Below are 16,205 nucleotides of genomic sequence, written 5' to 3'. Positions count from 1 at the left end.
CAAGAGTTGGCTGTATGGAATTCTTTTCCATTTGGAATGAGTCACATCAGCATTGTACTTTAGGTGCACACAAACCACAATAGTTAAACATGAACTTCATTTGGCACAGGTACGTTTTTGTAAACATCATGCCATATGCACCCTACCACATAAATAACAGTGCCAATTTTCCAAGACTAAGTAAGATTGCACAAGTCTAAAAAAAATAAAAATAAAAAAAATAAAAAGAATTAGGAAGAAAAGCATGCAGCTTAATTACCGGCTGAAAGTAGACAGGACTGAACAAACGTTGTCACATGTCTTTCTTATCAAATGAAACACCCAACACACATACAAAAAAAATTTCTGATAATCATCACACCTAGTTTTAATCACATTCAGAGCAATACTTGGATATCTGGTGGTCAGTCAGATGCTCTGCAAAATCTATAATCTAGAATGAACAGGTCTGCATTTCAGAAGTTAGGATGGAGGAATGACAAGAAAAAATAGGTTCTGTATTTATTCAGGGCATGAACTTCATGACTATTCCTTGCTTCCAATTTTTGGATAATTTCAAGACCACAACATTTAACAGTGATTGCTTCTCAGAAAATTAAAATATGCTATTGAAAACTTTTCAAAATTATTCAAGAATAGGTGAAAGTGTGTTTTGTTTCAGAATACAAGCAATTCCTGACTTGAACTACACTAGAGATATGGGCAACTATGATGCTGGTACCCAATGCCCAACCCTTCTCTTGCTGGAGCTTCTGTTAGATCTATAATATATTGTTATGTTTTTCTCCTGTTACTAAAAACAAACAAAAAACCCAAAACAAAACAAATTATGCCTAACGTCTGAGAAGATTATATCCCTAATGTTCCCAAATCCCTTTTCAGCTAGCATAGGATTCTGAGTACTAGGTGCTTTTCTTGCCTGATGTAGCAAACATATGCAATGAGAAGAGGTGACTAATCTATTTCATTATTGCTTTGGAGTCTACAGTAGTATTTATGTAATAATTCAGCTTTATTCCCTATCAAATATACTTTTGCACTCTGCCAACTTAGCTATCATTCATAAGAAATTTTCTCTGAGAAACACATTTTAACTTAGAAAATAAATAAGACTACATGAAGATTTTTGAGTGGCAGGAGCAAATGTTATTAATAATATCCTAATATGTGTTTTATTTTCCTTAATTTAAGTAGATGGGATGAATAACACAGAATAAAATACCCAAATTTAATTTCAATTTTTGTATTTCAACTACACAATACCGGAAGTACATATTTTGGAAAAATAATCGTCTACTTTCACAAGCTTGCATAAAGAAAAATGCAATGAGATTGTAGAGCAGGAACTGGAAGTCACCTTGCAAAATTCATTGTCTTTTAAGCTGCCTGAGAGAACCTTAACTTTTCTATAAAAATGGACTCCCAAAATCCAATACACAATTCTCTGAGAACATGCAAGGGACTAGTGAAATGCCACAGAGTTATCAGTGTACTAAATTAATAAGTTAGCACCCAACATGCAGAGCTACAATGACATCATCCTTTGGGAAAAGGTTTACTGACAAATTCCACACCACTGCTTCAAGTCCATTCATTTCCAAGTTCAGGCAGTGGCTTCTGTGGTCATCAAGTTGAACAGAAAACACAATTTTTCCTCATCCTTTCAAGTTGTAGTTTTGTCCCACATCCAACAGAAAGAAAGGTATTAGACTCTGCTAAAAACACGCATAGGCTTTGCAGTTTTCAGTATACTTTCTGTATTTCCAAAAGTGACTCCTTTTTATCTGGAATTTCTTGTTAAAATTACTGCAAACTTTTAATTTTCTTCCTGGTGTTTGTTTTGTTTTGTTTTCATAATTACTTAAGCATTATACCAAACTGGAGAAATACAAGTTTGCAGTAAATCTGTGATTGTTATCATAATAGCTTTAGCAATTTAATCTAGGTAAAAGCCAACTGGAAGCCCCAGTGGCAGGTTCAAAATATAGAAACAAAAATACAAACAAAAAATCATAGAAACTATTTAGCCAAATTCAATCTCTATGCTCAAGTGATAGAAAATAAGAGTCATTTGAAAATATGCGAAATATTGCTCTAAGGAAAAATTAAGTTTCCCATTAAGACTTAAGAGAAATGCTTTGGAATCTTAAAGTCACTGTAGACCATAGTGGCCTTCTTGTTATTTGCATTCTGACACTCAGATATAATAATTGAGTGATAAATGTAGGCAACTCCTGACATTGCAGTTCACTTTCCACTGGAGAATATTTTATTATTTTAAATATAATTATATTAAATTGTATTAACATATAACTCAATTAATATATAAGTGTAATTAATATAACTTTATATATTGATAAATTGTATACATTAATATCAATATATAATTTATATAAAATAATACATTAATATAATATATAATAATATAACTATATAAAATATAAATATACTAATCATATATTACATATCAATGTAATTGATATGTAATATATAATAAATTGATATAGTTACATAATTATAAAAATTATAATTTTAATGCTTTCAAGTAAAAAAATCTTCTTATAGTTTATTCGAATCCTTAAATTGGTCTTGAAATAGAATACAGTTGTCCATACATCATTTTTGCCAACTGCCTTTCCTGTAGTTTAACTGAAAAGCTTTAAAAACTCGTAAAAATTTAAAAAATTAAAAATTAAAAGCTAAGCCCTCTAAAGCATTATTCTGAGAGGACTATATCTCCATCTGTAAACTTTTTTAAGACCACATATCTGTTCACCTTTCACCCTCCTCACTGCCACCTAGTTCAATCAACATCTTTTCCCATATGGATTAATATATTAACATGTTTGTGAGGTGTTTCCTCCACCCAGTTCTCTGATTCTGTAACAACAACAATTCAATTCAATTCTACAGGAGTCCAGACCTACAGATTCAGTCCACAGGACAGCTTCCAGGTCAGACACCAGTAGCAAATGGCATGCTGTGCTGCCCACGTTTCTGCCTGGCCAACTGCAAATTCAGGGATTCCCAGGACCTCTCCTCAGATTGGTTAACTCCCTAGAAGGATTCACAGAACTCTGGAATGCATTCTCCTTACTAATGCTGGTCTATTATAAAGGATATAATTTAGGAACAGCCAAATGGAAGAGATGCATTCCGGTATGCATAGAAGTAGGGGGTACGGAGCTTCTATGTTCCACAGCTTCCCCCAGCATACTACCCTCCTACCACCAGTATTCCCCAACCCAGAAGCTCTCTGAACTCCATTGTTTAGGGGATTTTATGGAGTTTTCATTAAGTAGGCCTGACTGATTAAATAATTGGCCATTGGTGATTAAACTCAACCTCTGGCCATTCTTCCCTCCCCAGAGTCCTGGGAGTGAGGCTGAAGGTTCCAATCTGCTAATCACATGGTTGGTTTCTCTGGCTATTAGCCCCCATCTTGAAGTTATCTAGCAGCCCACCAGTAGTCACCTCATTAGCATAAACTCAGGCATGGTTGAAAGGGGCTTGTTATGAATAACAGAAGACATTCCCATCACTCAGAAAAGCCTAAGGATTCTAGGAGCTCTGGGCCAAGAACCGGGGTCAAAGACCAAATATATTTTTGTATTATGCCACATTTTTCACTGGTCTTCTACTTCAGCTTCTACCTTCTGAATGGCAGCCAGCATCACATCATGCTTGTTTGTCTTTGGCTTAAATCTTTCAGTGGCTGCCTACCGAATTTAGAATGTTACCATGACCTATAGAGTCCTACATGATCTTGCTGCCTCTTATCTCGCTAACCTCACTTCTTTCCCCTTCTCTCCTTCCTGCAGTCCCCCAGGCACTGCCTCAACTGTATTCCTTGAACATGCCAAAATCTGTTCCACCCAAATCTTTGCCACTGTTGTGCCCTTTGCCTTCATTAATCTTTCCACTTTTCTTTACATAGCTGATTTATTTTCATCATTCAGGGTTCAGCTTAAATGTCACCTCCTCAGAGAGTTCTTGAATCAGCCTCTTTAGAACACCTCCCACTCCCTGCTCTGGCTCCATCATCTATTCTCTATCATGAGTTTCTTTTGCTACATTGATTGCAATCATTCATGGTCTTGTTTTTAATGTACTGATTGGTCATTGGTCTCTTCAATCCCAATTTTTCTAGTCTTGCTGAATTCAAGAAGAAACAAACAAACAAAAAATGGGGGCGAGGTGGAGAAAGGAATGACTAAAATGAAGCTTCCTAAAATAATACAACATATAAAATCTTGGCCACATTTTTACTCCTTTCTCACAAAAACAAAAAAATATCAACTAGCACTGTCTATGAGTTACAAGCCTGATGCCTAAATATTCATTTCACTTTCAATATTTTGACTCCTGTCTCTTCATTCTATTAGTCACCAAGGCCTGTTGATTCTTGTATCCAATTATTCCAGCATTTTATGCTTACTCCTGTCCTTCCACACCAACTCCAATCATCCCAGTCAATACATCCCTCCTTCCCTGGATCACTGCAATGCCTCCTAACTGCTCTCTCAGACAAACTGTCAGTATTCGCTAATCCTCTTCCTGACAAATGCTTCTTGTCACTTCTAAACTTTGACTTCACTTTTATTAAAAATCCAGGTTCTATCTTATTGCAGTAGATCCTCAAACATGGGATTATTTTCAATGCATTTTTTCCATCTAAAGCAGTCAATATTATTTCTCACTACTTCTTTAAACAAGTCTTCTTTAAACAATTTCCTTAAACAAGTCTACTCCAACACTTACCTTTCTATCCCCAAAATAAATCCAGCTCATTCCCCTTCTTGGATTTTTGCTTAGTCATGCCACAGACTGGGAGGCTTTTTCCCCTTCCTCAGTCTAAATCAAAACATCTTCGGCCAGGCGCCGTGGCTCACGCCTGTAATCCCAGCACTTTGGGAGACCAAGGCGGGTGGATCACGAGATCAGGAGATCGAGACCATCCTGGCTAACATAGTGAAACCCTGTCTCTACTAAAAACACAAAAAACTAGCCAGGCGAGGTGGCGGGCGCCTGTAGTCCCAGTTACTCAGGAGGCTGAGGCTGGAGAATGGAGAGTGAACTGGGGAGGCGGAGCTTGCAGTGAGCCGAGATCGCGCCACTGCACTGCAGTCTGGGAGACACAGCAAGACTCAAAAAAAAAAAGAAACATTTTCTTCAAGGCACAGTTCAAATCCAACTTCTCCACTTAAGACTCTCAGTTCCAGCCCATGTGTTCTTCGCTTTTTCTCAAGTCTTATAGCACTGAAACTCCTGTTCTATGTTACATTTGATTATCCAAGACTTATTTTTGTTATTCTTCAGTCATTTCATATGTGTAAATGTTGTCTCCCAAATGAGACTGCAAGCAGGGACTATGTCCTTACTTCCTTTGTAATCCTGGCAGCAGGAGAAGTAGCACAGATCAGCAGGAGCTTCTTACCTTGACTTACAGATTAAAATGATTCTGACGATGACTCCCGTCAACTCCAAGCAGCCATTCTAGATAACTGGCACTAGCCAAACAGAGCACACTGTCTCTTACCCCTGGTCTTTTCCACATGAGCTCCCTATGCCTGCAAGGCTCCCTTTCCAACTTTCTTCACCTGGCAAATTCCTAATTCTATCCAGTCAACTGGGACAATGCCTACTAAGGAAAAGGAACCATCCCTCGCTTCTTTCTCACTCACCTACCCACCCAATATCTGTGTAAAGTGTTGCATCAATACATTCCCATTAAATGCTCTTAACTCACAACTCCTGGCACACTGTATTGTAAATGTGTATTTATCCACATTTCTCCCTGACTGATCTATGTACAACTTAAAACCGCGGAATTTATTTTTTATCTTTATAGCAATAGAGCGATAGTGTTTTATTATTTGTTGAATTAACATATAGACAAACAGACTGGCAACGAAATATGTTGAAAGGGCTAATAACTTAGCCTCACAGGTATCAATATGGTGTTATGTAATTTCCAATAAGTCATAGTTCAGACCATATAGAATGCCTATTTGTTTTTAGTTTCAAAAATAATTATTATGCACCCAATATGTATCAGGCATTTGGAGATGCAGGCAAGACCCAAATGATTAAAAATCCCTAACTTCATAGAGCTTGCATTTTACTAGGAAAAATCAGCAAGGGACTATGGCTTTTGCTCTGACTGAGTTGGAAACCACAGAAGATTTCTGAGCAGAAGGTTGCTGCAACGCTGCTGGCATGCGATGATGCTACTTTGGACAAAAATGGTGGCAACTTGAATGCTGAGCAGTGGTTAAAGCATGAATCTAATATAAAGGCAAAGCCAACAGGACTGGTATATGGAATGGAAGTGGCATATGAGAGAAAAGGAATGGTCAAGAATGGATTTCAGTCTGTGCAACTATGGAAGAGGATTTGTGAAGAATTTGGAAGGGTATAACTTTGGAAAGGGTGTTTAGATATATGAACAGATATTCTAAAATTTGGTCTTAAATTTTAATATTTTATTTTGTATTACACCCCTTGGGCATATTTCCAAGGAATAGTGAGGATTATGTTTGCTTCTTAGAAAAATTGATGAAATTGAACAGAAAATCCTTGGACAACTGTGGCCAACTCAGCTCCGTGAAACACTGCCTGTACCAGGAACCCTCTAAAAGCCACTGCAATTTATTTTTCAAAACTCTCCCAACTTCTAATGTCATTTTAAAATGTCTTATGTAATGCAGCTATTACTAAAAGTCATAATTTCTATGATTGCTAAAAATCACTTCAAAGCTCACACAATTATTATCATTAGCAATTTTATTAATTATACTTTGAATTTTATGGAATAATGACTTTGATGTCAAGTGCACACTTAGAAAAGAGGACAAATTTTTTCTCTTGCCCTAGACCACCATAACCTAGTCCAAGATTAGAGGACATGGTGTTGACCACAAGAGTAAAAGACCATGCAGTAAAAAGTCCTCATATGGGTCACCCGGAATGATTTAATCCACTGAAGACTAAAGCCTGAGATAGAAGAGTAGAATATCTGGGCTGTCAGGCAGCTACCTAAAGAGCCTAAATGATCAGCTACTGTGCTTAATGGCTATAATTTGGAGTAAGGCTGGTAATAATGGTTTATATTTTTTCATGTGTTGAAGTGTATGTCTGCAAAACTTACTGTATTTGGGGATTCAAAAAATGAGACTGTTTATAAACATACAGGGCAACAGTAAGTCTGTATAATGACTGAGTCTCCTGCAAAATAATTTAGTGGTGGTCATGATGAGTTATAACTTAGACTTTTGAATTTTCATTGGCAGAAACAAACCATTCTCACTCAGTCTGTGAGCTTTTTTTCTTCTAGACTCTAAGTAGTTTACACAATAAATAGTTATTTCCATAGTAGAAATGGCCAAGATGTCTAAGCCCCAAACTTAACCTGTTATTATGGTTAGAAATCAAGGTTGCCATTCTTCCAGATTTTCACAGCCACACAACTTTTGACCTAGCTGATGGAAATGTAAGAGTAAACATAGTTTCTTGACCTCTCAAAAAAGGCAAAAAATCAGCATGCTAAAGTATGTATTTTGCTGGCATGCGATCCAGTGCAAAGAGGCACTACAGTGGATTCATATAACGATAGAACAGTACAAATACCTGTAGAAAAACTTTTAAGTGAGAGTTCATCCATAAATTTTCCATGTTCTCCTATTTAGTACTTTGATATAATCTGCTGACATGAAAACGTTATACATGTCATAATTTATGAATGATATCACAAAAATAAGATTGAAACTTTCAGGATTTCAACTTATTCCAAAGGTATGTGGAAAGAAAGAACTCCTTTTTTAAAACATATTTTCTCACACCTGAAATTCCTTCATAACTATGATGAGTCCATTTCCTTCTCTTTCTTAAAAAATACACTTTAAACGCATCTCTTTCCATTAGCAAGCAGCTTTTCTCATTCTCACAGAATGACAAACATGGCTTTCACTATGAGATCTGTGTTTAGGTTTCCTGAATAGCTTTTGGGCACTGAATGACAAACTAGCAGAGAGGACATCTACATGTACCCATTCTGCTGCTTTAGAAGATACCAAGCATACGTGTGGGTAAGTTGAAAAAAGAGACCACGTTCATTATGCAACCCTTTCAACATTATAACAAACAACGCGATTTAAAAAAATCATCAGGGGCCTAAATTTTCATACTTTCATAATCCTCACATTTCAGTGTTAAATTTTTATATATTTATGCTACTAGCAAAATATAATGTATAAAAAACAAGTCCTGAAGTAATCATCACAAATGACCATATTAACAGGCACAATCTGTTAAAATGTAGAGTTAAAATTTACAAATTCGAAAAGATTATATCATGTAAGAACTTCCATGAAAAGAATGTTAAAATTGTATTCAAATCATTTTCTGCTACACAAAAAGTATCAAAAATTCAGGAAAATTAAAAACTAATTGTCTAAAGAAATAATCATTTTAAGCTGTTTCCTGACATTACTACCATTAGTCAAATGACTGAACTGCACTGCTCCTGTTTCACATGTATTTTAAAGTCAACTCAGTATTCTAAAATAACAATGAATTCATTTCCATTATTCCTTTGTTTAAACCTTTAAACCCCCTTTGCACAATCAATTTACTATAATCTAGTTTTTCTATCTTAAGTAAAATGATTTTTGACCAACTCTGCAAAAAATTCAAACAAATGGATTTTATCTCACAAACTGTACCAAAACAAAAAACAAAAATAAGTTGTCTCCTACCTATGGTTGTAATAACAGTGCCAGCAAAGAAGAAGGAACTTCCCAAATCCCAGTGACTGATTTGATTGGAGGTGTTTCCTAAAGGTATAATCCCTGCATTTATTGCTGCCACTATTTGCTGCAAGTTTAAAAAGAAATTTATCAGTACACATGAATCACACAGAGGCATCAAACAGCATATTTTCCACCCCAGAAATGACTTATTTGACAAAGAGAATCAACTCTAAGATTTTGTTTTTCCATTTAAAATGTATACTATAGCTTAAAACTTTATACTGAAGAATTTAATACCACTTAAGTTATAAGAAACTGACATGTGATATCAAGTGAATTGATTGGCATGAAGGTTATAATATTGTACCAAAATGCATTCATATTGTCATCCATTAACATATTTAATTACTTATTTGAATTAACAACTAAATATAACAATGTTCTCTAGTAAGCACCACAGCGTAAAAATAGCAGGTTGTAAACTATAGTTACAATAATACATAATAGCTTCATCAGAAAGAAAGTATTTCCCAAGTGCTGCTCATTTCAAATGTTAAATATATGATCCAAGTCTGGGTTGGCTATAACTGTACCAAGCCTATATCAAAAAGAGCTAAGGATGAAAAGGAAAGGCAACAGGACTTCACTTTCAGGCTTGAGGCAGTCCATGTAGATCTAGACTCAGAATTTCTACAGAGTTTAGTAAATTCTATGACAATGAGAATCACCAAAGCTCTGTAGATGACAATCTGTCAGTAATATTACATAGAGACCACTAAGATCTGTTGCTGAGAATGTTGAGTAGTACTAAGAGAAAGACAGAAAGATGACATTATAATCCCTTCTTCAATCATCACATGTTGGGAGGTGGGGGTTGGAGGAGGAGAAGCACAAAAGGTAAGACAATATGTTAGGTGAAAATGTATAGTAGAAGACAGACAGATTACAGGGGATGATGTTTCGGTTGGAAATATAGTTTTGGAGATCTTTACTACTTAATTTTCAAATTATAGAATTGGAAGAAACAACATTTGATAAGGAAATTAAAGGCCAAGAGAAGAAAAGTGGTTGGTTTAAGGTTACATAGTTTACTGGCAAATGGATAATAAGTACACTCTGAAAATGGGGTACGACTCAAGTAAGTCACTGGCGTATGGAAAAAAACAGGCAACCCATAGCTGAAATGTAATATAAAATCTCATTTCAGAACTGTTATGAAACATGTCTGTTGTCTTAATCTATGAATTAAAAAGTCAATAGTTCTGTGTAAAATTAATTAAATTGCATTGCTTTTATTTACTTTAGCAGTGATATATGATCTTTGTAAAAAAAAAAAAAGAAAATACAAAAAGGCATAAAGAGGATAATAAAAACTATCCATAATTGCAGAATCCAGAGATAACCACTTTTAATGTATTACATTATCTACCCCTGGTAGTTTTATATCCTCTTTTACATAGTTGTATTTTCTACTCTTAGTTAATACTATTCCACATGCAGGTTTTTTTGTCATTTCCATATTTATTTAATCATTGCTCAAGATATAGATACATATGTTGTCCTAAAATTTGAATTAATATAAAATTTGCTGTTGTGAACATATTTATGTATAAATGTTTTCCTATTTCTGAACATTTCCCTAGGAGAGATTGCTAGGAATAAATTGGCCACGTTAAAGATTATGAATGTTTTCGGTGGGGCACGGTGGCTCACGCCTGTAATCCCAGCACTTTGGGAGGCCAAGGTGGGTGGATCACGAGATCAAGAGATCGAGACCATCCAGGCTAACACGGTGAAACCCCATCTCTACTAAAAATACAAAACAAATTAGCCGGGCTTGGTGGCGGGCGCCTGTACTCCCAGCTACTCGGGAGGCTGAGGCAGGAGAATGGCGTGAACCCGGGAGGTGGAGCTTGCAGTGAGCCGAGTTCTCGGCGCTGCACTCCAGCCTAGGCGACAGAGCAAGACTCCGTCGTCAAAAAAAAACAAAAACAAAAACAAAACAAAAAAAAGATTGTGAATGTTTTAAAGCATTTGATGTATAGTAGCAAATAGCTATCTTAGAAGGTTGTTTCAATTTACAACTGCCCCCCCCAACAATTTACAAATGCTTAGCAATATTTTTAATATTAATGACATTTATCTTTAATGAAATGATAAAATATATTTCCACTTATATAACCCTTATCATGAATAATACTGAACATGAATTACTCCTTTATCTAATATTAAATGCACACAAATATATACCTATACACACATATGCACAACACACAGTGAAGTTTGAGTTAGTTAATTCTATTCATCTGACTCTGTGTTGTAACTATAATATCAGATAAGGTAGGTCTCCCTTCATTATCTTTCTTTTAAACGTTTTTGTAGTTATTGCTCTGTTATTCCTATATAAACTTTAGAATTTAAATCTTATAAAAATTTTTATTTTCATAGATTTGACATATTTCCATTGAAATTTATTTAACATATTTCCACTGAAATTTTAATGGAAATATGCTAAATACTTCACATACATTAAATGTTTGAAAATAGATGAAATCTATAAATTAAAAAGTAAACACTATTATAATACTCAAACTTCATACCAAGGAAGATGGTATGAATCCCTATTTATTGAGTCCCCTATACTATACTGATTATATATTCCACATAGATCCATAAGGTTATTCCCAAATATTTCACTTTTTCAACTTTGAATTATAATTGGTTATTGCTGTTGTATATATACATAAATACATATTACCAATCCTCTGCACCAGCAATTCTCAAAGTTTTTATCTTAAAATAGTTTACAGTCTCAAAAATTAATGAAGATGTCAAAGATCTTCTGTTTGTGTCAGTTATAACTATTCATATTTCCTGTATTGGTTTGAATTTCTGGTTTTTAAAATGTTCATGTAAAAATATCAAGAAAGTCAACCTAAGTGATCTATTTCTACAATAAATAATTATGTCTTCTAAAACAAAATACATAGTGAGAAGAGATGCAGTTTTACAATTTTATAAATCTCTTTTAATATCTGGCTTAATAGAAAACAGATGTATTTTAATATGTTTCTGCTTTCAATCTGTTGGAATAGCACATCACATAGTCGCTGGCAGACTTCATTGTAAACTCAGAAAGTGAGACACATTATGATGTATTTTTTATATTGAAAAGACAAAAACATATTAGTACTATAGAGAAAATATCTTTGGCCAAGTGTGGTGGTTCCTGCCTTTAATCCCAACACTTTGGGAGAATGAGGCAGGTGAATTACTTGAGCTCAGGAGTTGGAGACTAGCCTGGGCAATACAGTGAAATCCCATCTCTACAAGAAATACAAAAATTAGCTGGGCCTGGTGGCATAATCCCAGGTACTAGGGAGGCTGAGGTGAGAGGATCGTTTGAGCCTGGGAGGTCAAGGGGACAGTGAGTTGTGATCATGCCACGGCTCTCTAGCCTGGGTGACAGAGCAAAACCCTGTCTCAAAAAATAAATAAATAAAATAACTCAGATCTTAACAAACCTCTGAGGGGGCCTTGAGGACCACATTTTGAAAACAACTGTTCTATACTGAACTTGTTATTTTTATTTGTTTGTTTGATTTCGGTTTTTACCTGGAAAACCAAAGTAAGCAAACTTATCACTTAGAAATAATGGTATTTTGTCTCCACATCTTTCAATAGCTATGTATTATTGATTTTCATCTCTTATTGGACTGAACAGTCTTTCCAGATCTAAGTTAAATAAGAATAATGACAACAGATTCTTTATTTTTGTCACATAAAATCATCAACGGTTTAAGCGTTTAATCATTAAATATATTGGCCATTGGCAAGAAAATGGCATTTAATTAAATAAAATATGACAACAAGCAAATAAAAAAGACATAAAACTTTTAAAAACTAAAAAAGAATTTGGAAAATATTTTAAGATAGCAATAAACATATAGGAGATGGAACAGAGGTAATAAGTGAAGAAATATAAAATGGTTCAATTTTAGCATAAATCAAATAAAGTTATTGGTTCATATACTCTAATCTAGTGAATTCATAGGCTATGTAGCTTAAAAATATGTATCAAGGCTTCATAAATCTGAAAGAGTTGCTTGTGATAATCATGCTGTTATCTAGTTACTCTGGAGGAAATGGCTTCACAGTTAATATACATGGAAATGCCACAGAGTCACGTGCACAAAAACAATTAGGCACAGGAACAAGGGCATCTAGGCTTGTAACTCTCAGGAAGAACTAAACATTTCCAGTAAAAATCAGGGAAGGGGAATTTGGACAGATTATAATTGAATCAAAAGTATATTTTTAGATTTTACGTACATTTCTTCAACACATTCATTTATTCAAAAATATTTAGCAGTTGTAAATGGTACTAAGTGATGGGAAAGCAACAGAAAAGAAACATACATGGTGTTGTAGATGAGAAAAGATAAGGTAAGCCTTCAGACTCCGCCCCCATTAATTAAAATTATTTTATTGATATAGCAATTGATTTAATATAGTCTTCATAACCAGCACTATGATTTTAGCTTATTCTTTTTCTCATCAATAATGAATTACAACATCACCCAGACACTTGGATAAAGTCCACAAATTATTAAAATTCAAAAGAAGCAAATGCAGACCTATAATCAGAAACAGTAGTGTCTGGAAACATGTGGGTTGTAAATAATTATCACAAGAGCTGTAATTATTGAAACAGAGGTTTGAGATAGAGCTAAGGGTATGTCAAATCACTATGAGAATGAGTCTACCATGAGGTCTTTCTCTAGAATATTCTTGTAAGTCTATTTTGTATTTTTGTGTGCGGTGTCTTGGTCAACATCCACAGGAAATTGGATGTCCTTTCCCACTCACTGACGTAGAGCTAAGAATCTCTGAAATTTCAACATCAGTTCAGGTCATCAGAGTACTTTTCCAATGCCTTCATGAAAACTGTTTCTGGGTGTGCCACATTATGTGGCTAAAGTAACATAACCACTGAATAGATAATAAAATTTCACTTTTTCATTAAAAGCAACTTTTCTGTACAATCAAGTCATGTTGACAACTTATGAATAAATTGAATGGTTTAGGTTAAGATAAGCGAAGATGGAATCCTACGTATTTCATCCTAATATATGATTACCTGAAGTGCTGATTAATAAGAAAGGGCTTCCAAACTTAAAACCTGCCATAGAAACAGTAAAAGATAATCTTGATTGGATTCACATTTAATTTTGCTCCTCAGTTTATAGACAAGCATAGGATGTACACTAAGGAAAATTAGTTGAATACATGCTTCCACTTAAGAGTGTAGCATTAAACTTAAGAAATAGAGCTCTAGGAGGTTTATACTCATACACATGATAAAGATAATTAGGGAAAATCTTGGTTTCCATGACAATGGTGGCTTTAGAATCAAAGTTCACAGAGTTCTACTGTGAATTTGTGGATTCTTGAATTGTAAATGCTGATGTCTCAATGCCATCTGGCATTTTGGATCTTTATTCAGCTTTAACACCAAACAATGATAAGACACACTTATTTGTAAGTATATGGGACTAGTACAGACTTGGCATTCAAGGAAGTGACTGACAATCATGAAAATGTTTCTGTCAGTCCAATTCCAAGGAACAGCTTTTCGTGTGCTATAAAGTACTAGAATGGCCATGTTTTCATTAAAGAAAAAGATACAGGGAATTTAGCAATTTTGGAAAAGCCTGAAGAATGTATTGCTTTCAGAGTAGGCTATATTGTGGATCTTAAAATACAAATAGCACCAGAAGTTCTGATTCTACTTATTTTTCCTACACAGAGATGTTTATGTTCATCAAAACAACACAGAATGTTTTGAACAAATTCCTCCTCTGTTACATCATAATCAGGATTCCATTAAAATATGCTGTCACACCTATCATCCTGAAAGTAGAATCACAGTAATAATTTGAACACTTTTAAGTGATAAAAAAATTCTGAACTGCAGGTACAAGGGATTAACACCTAATTAGTTTATACCAATGATGTATGTATAACTGGTTCGATGCCAACTTATTTCAATTGGATATTTAAGATTGTTTCCACTTTTTCTCCTTTTTAAAAAAGACATAGTTTCCAATAAATTGTACAATGACAAAATCGACTTATAATTATATGGACATATATACAGTTACACAGCTCCTCAAACAGTAACAAGTATTGTCTTGCCAAATTTCTAGTAGTTGCAATTATAGATCTTTATTTGTGACCCTTTCCTTGGGTGCTAAACCAGTTTCCACCCTGAGAAGAAACTAGTCTTTAGGGAAGGAATCCAATCACACATCCACAACACTGCATCTGACCATTTCAACCCATGTAAGCAAGATTATTTTTAAAAACTTGAAGAATGTGGGATGAGGAAAGTAAAATAATAAATGATGCTCTCATTGCCAAAAGACATTGTGGGAAGATAATGGTAGGTATCATTACGACTTACAGTTGCACCACAAAAATAATCATCACCCATCAATAATACACAGTCATGTGTGAGTATTGTTGCCAAAGTCTACAGGATCCTCATGCATCTCATTCTTAACCTCTGACTATGTGTCAACATTATGATTACCTTATTCCAGATGATGTGAACTGTTTTGAATGGTCCTGCTATTAAAACTAGAGAGTATCTCAACATCGCCCTTACTCTCACAGGCTCAGAATTTCACAGACAGCACTGGTGGAGCCTAGGCAACCTTGACTGGCATGTCTGAAACAATGAGGAACCACACTGGATTATCCATTTTCTAAGTAAGTTTAAAATATACTGGACATATATGTCTGGAATGTTATGTTATTTATGGACATGATTTATACAAGACACTCTTCATCTAACATCAGTAACATGTGGCAGTCTTAATGATTGGGCTGCTTCTTGGGCCATTTCACATATCAAATTAGGTTCCACTAAGGGGCAGCAGGATACCAGACCCATCTTCTTTACCTCTTTGTCCTTTCATGATATTCTGGAAACTAAAGTATGTCACTGGATTCCTTGCGTGAAATAATATTCCTGTCAAGTGCCACTGGGACCCTTAATAATCACACAAGAGAGCAAACAACTTCTTGAAAACCGCACTACACTAGCATATTGCTCTTCAAGAATATTCCATGAGCAGTTCTCAGTTAATGCTAACACTAGGCTGAAGCATATAAAATTGCCAATATCTGAGCATTTGGTGCATGCAAAATGGCAATTAAATATGAGCATGCAAAAGAATAGTACTTGTGTTTTGATCAAAAGTGTGTAATAACTTAATAAATTTCACTGCAGTGTGATATTTATTAGTGCAGAATTAACGCTAATTTCCATGAACAGGAAGGACATTGTTACTAGCAAATTAATCGATTAGGCTCTCTTTACAGTCCTACAGCGAAGGATACATATTTATTAAAGGAAAACCCTTTATTACTTAGAATGTTATTCTGAGA

General features: G+C 34.8%; 1 protein-coding gene across 4 annotated transcripts in view; it reads right to left on the bottom strand.

Annotated features, from left to right (window-relative positions):
- LOC105493522 (potassium two pore domain channel subfamily K member 2) overlaps nucleotides 1–16,205 on the bottom strand; it is a 235,399-nt gene that overhangs the window by 97,103 nt on the left and 122,091 nt on the right. For all 4 annotated transcript variants that reach the window (XM_011761223.3, XM_071080635.1, XM_011761222.3 and 1 more), the window contains exon 3: nucleotides 8,757–8,874. In XM_011761223.3, the coding sequence (XP_011759525.1) occupies nucleotides 8,757–8,874 (118 nt within the window). The remainder of the gene's footprint in view (nucleotides 1–8,756; nucleotides 8,875–16,205) is intronic.

This window comes from Macaca nemestrina, chromosome 1 (genome assembly GCF_043159975.1).
Source record: "Macaca nemestrina isolate mMacNem1 chromosome 1, mMacNem.hap1, whole genome shotgun sequence".
In the NCBI taxonomy this organism is placed as follows: Eukaryota; Metazoa; Chordata; class Mammalia; order Primates; family Cercopithecidae; genus Macaca; species Macaca nemestrina.
This window is presented reverse-complemented; position numbering and strand designations above follow the sequence as displayed.